This window comes from Elephantulus edwardii, unplaced genomic scaffold, assembly GCF_000299155.1.
Source record: "Elephantulus edwardii isolate Elephantulus edwardi_28Jun2011 unplaced genomic scaffold, EleEdw1.0 scaffold00341, whole genome shotgun sequence".
NCBI lineage: Eukaryota > Metazoa > Chordata > Mammalia > Macroscelidea > Macroscelididae > Elephantulus > Elephantulus edwardii.
The window spans coordinates 1,689,614-1,698,070 of record NW_006400091.1 but is presented as its reverse complement, the minus strand read 5'-3'; the positions used below and the strand labels follow the sequence as shown (position 1 = coordinate 1,698,070).

The window sequence follows — 8,457 nt, the reverse complement described above, 5'->3', positions numbered from 1 at the left end:
TGAAACCTGGGTTCCTAGCACTCCTGACTCCTGGGTGGACAGATAGACTTTAAAGGCACAACAATATCGTCTTCTTAAAATTGTCTTTATTGTCCTTATGTAGGTGATCAGGATTAGGGCTTGAAGTCCAAAAAAATTATATTTTATTCTGAACACTACTAACACAAAACAATGTGTCTCATCTGGTTTTTCTCTTTCTTTCCCTCCAGCCCTTCTGATTCTGTGAGTTTCATGCATCATACATAAAGAAAACTAAAAAAAAAAACCAACACCAAAACTGTTGACCTATAGTGAATATCTATTGCTTTCCAAGCCTGTGAATCTCAACCAGAAGATATTGCCCATCTTTCCTCCAAGAAGCAGTTAATGAATTCAAGCCAGCAGAGATGTATAGCCTTTGGATTAGCAGTGTAACTCATTATAGACTACATCACCAGAGTTACTCACATGTAGAAAGGTAAAAAAAAAAATTTACATTTCAAATTTTCACTAGTACCTAGATCAAAAAACAGAATATGACAAAAAACATTGGAAATTTTGTTTCAGTCACTACCCTACTCCCACCCTAAAACTAACCACTATCCTGATCTCATACGTCACAGATTGTTTTTGCTTGTTTTTTGAATGCAATTTTGTGGAATCATAGAATATGTTTACTCTTGTAATTGATTCTTATTTTCATTCAACACTATATTTGCAATTTCTTTTTCTTGTAGTCAACTCAATACTCAATTCACTGATATCAAGTAGATTATTAACTTTCAGGGCCCTCCACTGGGTTTCTGAAGCTATGAATCTCATCAGTAAGAAACTGTCCACTTTTCTTCTATGGAGTCAATAATTTGAATGACTGGAGATGACAGTCTTTAGTATTATCAGTCCAACTCTGTATGTACTAGGCCATTAGAGCCCCCTTCTTGTATACAGTCATATGGCAAAGCACATACATACAATGTAATATTATCTGATCATAAAAGAATAAAGTTCTACAATAGCAAGGAGTTGGAAACAACCTAAATGCCCATCAAGAAACGAATGGGTAGAGAAGCTGTGGTATATTTGCACGATGGAAGACTATGCTGCATTGAAAAACAAGGAACTCATGCAATATTATTCAAAATGGGTGACCCTGGAGGACATTATGCTGAGTGAGGTATCTCAGTCACAAAGGGACAAATGCTATATGGTGCCACTGTTGTAGAATGAGGCTGGCATTGGGGTGAGGGGTAAGACTGAGAAAAACTTGATGAAATATGTTTACGGCATTGAAGTCTATGGGGGAGAGAATAGTCTAAAAGTATTATATTTTAGGGCATTATTTTTATTATAGGAGTACGCAATGAGGGTTGCAGAGTGGATTATATTTGGGTGTAGGGCGTGGGGTTTGGGGAGGTGCGGGGGGATTGTGTACCAATGAGGGAGTTTTTCTTTTGCTTTTCAAGGAGAGGAGCAAATGGGGGGGAGGGGTTTGTGCGGGGAGAAGGGTGCAATAATGAATGAATGGAATTCCAAAATCTCTGTAGATGTTCATTGAAATGAAAAATAAACAAACTAAATTAATAAAAAAATATATAATTTATAACCAGAAAAAAAAAGAATAAAGTTCACAGGATGAACGGATCTTGAAGACGTCATGCTAAGTTGGTTGCATAAGAACAAATATAGTATGGTTCCACTTCTGTAAGGTCAAAAGGCTACTGTATGAGGGACAGTAGGGCGTGAGAAAGGAGTTCTTGCTTACTGAACATTGACTTTACGTTGGTAATTTATTTTTTTGGAAAAGATAGTAAAAATTGTTGCACAGCCTGAAAAATGCAATCAACATTACTGAATTGTACATGTATAAATTGTTAAGATGATGTCTATTTTTATATATATTTTTCATCACAGTGCAATTTTTTTTACAAAAAAACATATATACTTCTGGAAGAAATGAGCAAATATCAAGGAAATTTTGTGTTCTCTAAAAAATTAGCTTGAATAATTTGGGGAGCCTTTAAACCAAAGAGAGTAATAAAGAACTGGACATTGGCTCAGAAAGTATCAAGATTATTTGAAATAAGGCTGATGGTATAGGGTCATTAATAGTCTTCAAAGAATCTAAAATGTCATGTATTCTTCACTTTTCCATGTAGAATTTCCTAACATTGAGAAGCACTGGAAAAGGAGATCAAAGAGAGATAGGAAGGTTATGATGTCTGACTTAAGTATCTCTAAAAAATCTGCTTCCGGAACCTTCTATAGTCCTGAATGGAAAGAAAGAAGCAGATGAGATTCTATGATACAAAGAAAAGATGATTCCAGGCTTTCGTGCTTTATGCTGTGCTCTAATACTGAGTATGAAAGAAATAATTCCATCATGGCTCTCAAACCATGCCACCAAGATGCAAAATAATTATGAACAATTTTATGTCACTCCCACAATCATTTTTGGCAGTAAATGACAGGATTAATCACCCTCTCTTACAAATAGAAGTGTTGAGCCCCATCTTCTGATTTTAGTTTTAGTCAACCATTCTGGAAGCCTACCAGACTTGGAGACTCATCTTTTCTTGCCAATAGAACTATTGTGTTCAAGCCTACAGCACCATCTTGTGTTCATAGCATAGTAAGTACAGTTTGCATGTATGTTCAGTAATGTATTTTTGTTGTTAAGTGCTATCAAGTTGACCAAGATTCATAACTACTTTTGGCTACAATTTTGCCCTATTCCATGACATCCTCACAACCCCCATTATGCTTAAGCTTCATATTTCAGTCCTTGTGTGAATTCACTTCCTTCAGGATCATCCACTCTTTTGCTGACCTTTTCAAGCATGATTCTTTTCCCAATGGCTGGAACCTCCCATCATCCCTGCCACCAAGGATCACAGTGGTTGCACTTCCTTCAAGATAGGCCTGTTTGCTTTCCTAGAAGTTAATGATGTATTTAACATTCATCATCGACACCACAATTCATAGGTTCTTCCTTATTCACTGATTAACTTTCAGATAAATAGGAAGCAACTGAAAATATCATAATTTGGCTTAGGAAAGTCTTAGTTGTTTGGGATTTTTAAAATGTTGTTGTTGTTGTTGTTATGTTCCATCAAGTTGCTTGCCACTCATAGTGATGACAACGCCCTTAAACTCTTTTCTAGCCTATACTTATCTTATTGTCTCTGAAACATCCCTCATTACCCCAATCACTGAATCAATTCATCTCATTGAGAGTCTTTCTCTCTTGCACTGTCCCTCCACTCTCCCAACATGACAACCCTCTCCAAGAACTGGTCCCGCCTTGCAACATGTCCAAAGTATATCAGACATCATGAATCCTTGCCCTCAGAATCCTTGCCTCCAAGGAGTAGCCTAGTTTCATCCTTTCTAAGGACAAATCCGCTTGTTCTCCTAGTAGTCCATGGTATATTCAATACTCTTCTCCAGCACCACAACTCAAAGGCATCAATTTTCCTTTTATCATCCCTAGTCATTTTCCAGCTTTCTGCTGCAAAGCTCATAATTGCAAAGACTATGGCTTGGATCAGGTGCACCTTAGTCTCCAGACTGACATCACTTCAGTACTTTGGAGAGGTCTTTGGTAGCAGAGTTTCCCAGTGCAACTCATCTTTTAATTTCCTAGCTGCTGGTACCAAGAGTGTTGCTTGTGGAACCAAGCAAACTGAAGCTATTAACAATCTTAATCTCTTCACCAGCTATCATGATGCTGTCCATTGGCCCAGTGGTGAGAATCTTTGTTTTCTTGATATTGAGCTTCAATCCACATTGAAGACTACAGTCTTTTTTTTTATGAAACGCATTGTTTATTTTCCACCAACCATATTTCTGCATTTTAAAAAACAGTTTAATACCACTCCGTGATGGTGCCCACCCACTCAGTGGCCTGGGCAGTGGGGGCTGCAGACCAGCCTTCAGTTGCAGACTGAGCGCTCCAGTCTTCAGTAGGGAAGTGCTGAATCGGCACAGAGGGCACCTGGACACCTTCGGACCAGTCTGTAACTTCAGGCTGATTAGCAGTGAATTCAAGAGCAGGGGCCCTCCATTCTCCCTGAAACTCCTCCTTGGTCACAGCCTTTTCAGCAGCAGCCTGTTCTTCATTTTCAATCCCTTCGGGATGTCTGTAGAAGTATAGATCGGGCATGACCTCCCATAGGTGTTCCCAGGAGATTGTGCCATGCATGCACAGGACTTCCCGGGCCAGCATCCACCACATCAAGCCCACGGAGTGAGCTCCCTTGTTGTTGCATGGGATAGCAATGTCTACGTAGCGCAGAGGAGAATCTGTGTTACGCAGGGCAATGGTGGGCAAGTTAAAGTAAGATGCTTCTGTCAGAGGCTGATGGTCAGCCCTGGGGTCGGTAACCACCAGAAGATGAGGCTCCCGGAAGGCTGCCTGGATCTGGTTAGTGATGGTTCCAGAAGTGAAGCGCCCGGCAATAGGAATGGCCCCAGTAGCAGCAGCAAACTTCATAACAGCTCTCTGAACTGTGTTTCTGGAGGAAATGACACTGACATCAGCTGGATTTTCGATGGGAATAATGGCGCAAGCAGTCAAGAGCAGCTTCTCCCAGGTCCTCTTCAGATTTATGATGTAGATGCCATCACTTTTCCTTTTGTTAGATGTACTGTTCCATTTGGAAGTCAAGGTTAGTGCTGCCCAAATGCATTCCTGCTGCAAGGAATTTGAGGACATCCTCCTCCATCATCTGCAGGACATTAAGGGCTCTGGACATTGTGGAAGTTTCCCTTTTAAGTCACAACGGGAACCAGAACAACATATGGACCCTTGTGTGGGTAGCACGGAAAGGCAGTCCTTGACTTTCTTCAGCAAGCACTTCTTATCCTCTTTATTTTCAGCAAGTAGGGTTGTGTCATCTGCATAACACAGATTGTTGATGAGTCTACCTCCAATCCTGATGCCACATTTCTTCTCATAGAGTTCAGCCTCCCAGATAATCTGTGCTGCATTTATAGATTGAAAAGATACAGAGACAGGACACATCCTTGGAGTATACCCTTCCCAATTTTGAACCATTTAATGTTTCCTTGCTCTGTTCTGAAGACTGTCTCCTGGTCCAACTATAGGTTTTGCATAAGCATGATCAAGTGTTCTGGGGTTCTCATTCCTCTCAGAGTTAGCCACAGCTTGTTATGATGCACACAGTCAAATGCCTTTGCATAGTCAATGAAACACAGATAGATCTTTTCATATTATTTTCAGTCATAAAGATTTTATTTTATAATATTCCTCCCCATTCCATCTTTCTTTCTCCTGTTCCTTTTCCCCAAATGTCTTGTTCTAAATTGTTAATTACAATGCATATATTGTTCATTCTCCATTATTTTCAGGTTGATCTACTCTTCATTTAATCCATTAGAGTGATCATTGTCTGTCTGTCCTATTACTGCTCTTCTGTCTCTCCTATAATCATCCTATTTTTTTTATAACAGAGGTCTTACATAATAGACTCCTGAGATCTTAGTTCTTTGACTTATCGTAAGATCTTCTAGACTTGGCCAAGTTGTATATACTGTTTTATGAGTTCTTCATTGGTTTATAATGCTATGCAGTATTCCATGGTGTGAACGAACATTCCACAATTTCCCAATCCATTCATTTGTTAATGGGCACTTGGGCTGCTTCTATCTCCTTTCTAATATGGATAATGCATTAAAATAGGTGTACATACATTTGTTCTTGTCTCAACTCTGATTTCCTTAGGGCATATTCTCAGTAGAGGGATATCTGAATTAAAAGATACTTGCATTTTCAACTTTTTGAGAGACCTAATAGTGGTTGTCCCATTTTAAATTCCCACCAGCAGTGCTTGAGATTTCCAATCTCTCTACCTTCTCACCAACACTTATTATTTGCTGTTGATGATGTTAGATATCTCATTGTTATTTTTAATTACCTTGAATCTTAATAAAAGTATTTCCCCCCTTTTTATTATACTGTTTTATTTACAAAGTTCATATGCATTGTTTTTCATATCATTGTTATTTTTATTTGCATCTCTCCAATAGATAGCTATTTAAACCATTTCTTTACATGTGCTGGCAATCTTAATATCCTCTTTGGTGAAGAGTTTATATATTTTATCCATGTTTTAATTGGGTTATCAGTCTTTTATTGTTGAGGTGCTATTGTTGTTGCCAAGTACTGTCAAGTCAGGTGCTGTCATAACAACCCTATAACCAAGAGACCGTAAACCCTGTTCTATCCTGTGCCATACTTGTCATCTCTGATATACTTGATCTCATAGCTAAAGTTAGTGTCATTCCATTTCATTGAGGATCTTCTTTTTTTTACTGACCTTTCCAAACATGATGTCCTTTCACAATGAATAGCCTCTTCTAACAATATGCCCAAAGTATGTAAGATGAAGCTTCACTATCCCTGCCTCTAAGGAGCACTCTGGCTGCACTTTCTCCAAGAGATATTCTTTTGGCAGTCCACAGGACACTGGGCATTCTTTAACATGACAACTCAAAGACATAGATGTTTTTCTTCTGTCATCCTTATATATTGTCCAGCATTCCAGTGCATAGCAGGTGATTGAAAAGAGGGGCACCTTAGTCTTTAAATTGACATCACTGCTCTTCAATACTTTTGTGAGGTCTCTGATAGCAGACTTTCCTAATGCAATAAGTCTTCTGATTTCTTGACTGCTGATACTGATGGTGTTGATTGTGGCTATAAGCAAGATGAAATTGACAACTTCAATCTTTTTTCCATCTATCATGATGTTGCCTACTGCCCAGTGGTGAGAATTTTTGTTTTCTTGATATTGAGATGTAATCCATATTGAAGGTTGTAGTCGTTGCTCTTCTGCAAAAAGTGTTTCAAGTCTTCCAGTTACCGCAAGCAAGATAGTGTCATTTGCATGACACTGGTTGTTGATGAGCCTTCCACCAATCCTGATACCATATTCTTCTTCCTGAAGTCCAGCTTCTCAAATTCTTTGTTGAGCATACAGGTTGAACAAGAATGGAGAGAGAATACAGCCTTGAAGCATGCCTTTCATGTCCCCTTATTCTGTTTTAACAAAAGCTTCTTGAGATGCTGGAGTATTCTGTACATTTTAGTTATAATTTATTTATTAGATAAGTCATGGTCAAACATTTTTTTTCCAAGTCTGTAAGCCTTTTTTTCACCCTATTGGAAAAAAAGGGGTATTTTTGGTTTGGGGGATTTTTGAGGAGAATTTTTTTTATTAATTTTAATGAAAGTTTAGAGTTTTGACCTCCATTCATTCACTGTTGCACTTTTTCCCCTCCCCCCCAATTTGCTCCTCTTTGAAAAATAGATAGATAGATAGATAGATAGATAGATAGATAGATAGATAGATAGATAGATAAATTCTTTCTTTGTCATAAAATCCCTCCCCACAACTTCACTCCGCTATGCTGTCTTAATTCCTCATTCTGGTCATGACAATAATGCCCAGTCATATAGCACTTTTTAAAAAACATTCTTTTATTACTTTTAATGAACATTTACAGAGATTTTGGATTTCCATTCATTGTTACTCTTTTTTCTCTACCTCCCCCAGTTCGTTCCTCTCTTTGAAAAGCAAAAGATAAACTTCGTTGATATACAGTCCCCCTGCCCCTACCCTACCCTCCCCCACCCTGAATGCACTCAACTATGCAGCCTTAATTCTGGATTCCTGTGATAATCATAATACCCTATCATATATCACTTTTAAACTGTTCTCTCCCTCATCTGTTTCAATTAATCATATAGCATTTTAAACAGTTCTTTCCCTCATCTTTTTCAATGCCGTTTACATTATTTATCTGCTCTTTCTTCTTCTCCCCCCAGCACCTATGTCAGTCTTCCTCTTTAAGAGTGGCATTATGCAGTATTTGTCTTTTTGTGACTGAAATATTTCACTCAGAATAACGTCCTCCAGGATCACCCATTTTGTATAATATTTCATAAGTTCCTTGTTTTTCAGTGCACCATGGTATTCCATTCTGTGAATATACCAGAGCTTCACTATCCATTAGTTTCTTGATGGGTACTTGGGTTGTCCCAACCCTTTGCTATTGTGAACAAAGCCACAATAAACATGTGTGTGCATATATCTGCTTGGGTGGAAGTTATGGTTTCTTTAGGGTATATTCCCAGTAGTAGAATTGCTGGGTCAAATGGAATTTCTATTTACAACTTTTTGAGAAAGGACCATACAGCCTTCCATAGTGGTTGCACCCTATTAGACTCCCACCAACAGTGAATAAGGATTCCAGTTTCTCCACAACCACGCCAGCAATTGTTCTTTGCTGTTCTGTTAAATTTTGCTATCTTCTTCTTGTTGTTGTTAGGTGTCATCAAGTTGTAGATGACTCATAGCGACGCTTTGAATGAAAGGCTTGAGCACTTGCTATTCTTACTGGGGTAAAATGATATCTCTTAATTGTTTTGATTTGCATCTCTCTTAGAGCTTGAGA

General features: G+C 38.5%; 1 protein-coding gene across 1 annotated transcript; it reads right to left on the bottom strand.

Annotated features, from left to right (window-relative positions):
- Window positions 1–3,844: 3,844 nt before the first annotated feature.
- LOC102844876 (40S ribosomal protein SA-like) lies at window positions 3,845–4,471 on the bottom strand. Its single transcript, XM_006901743.1, has 2 exons — window positions 4,070–4,471; window positions 3,845–4,006 (listed from the first exon to the last, which is right to left on the bottom strand). The coding sequence occupies exons 1-2, from the start codon at window positions 4,469–4,471 to the stop codon at window positions 3,845–3,847; spliced, it is 564 nt and encodes a 187-aa protein (XP_006901805.1).
- Between the last annotated feature and the right edge of the window lie 3,986 nt (window positions 4,472–8,457).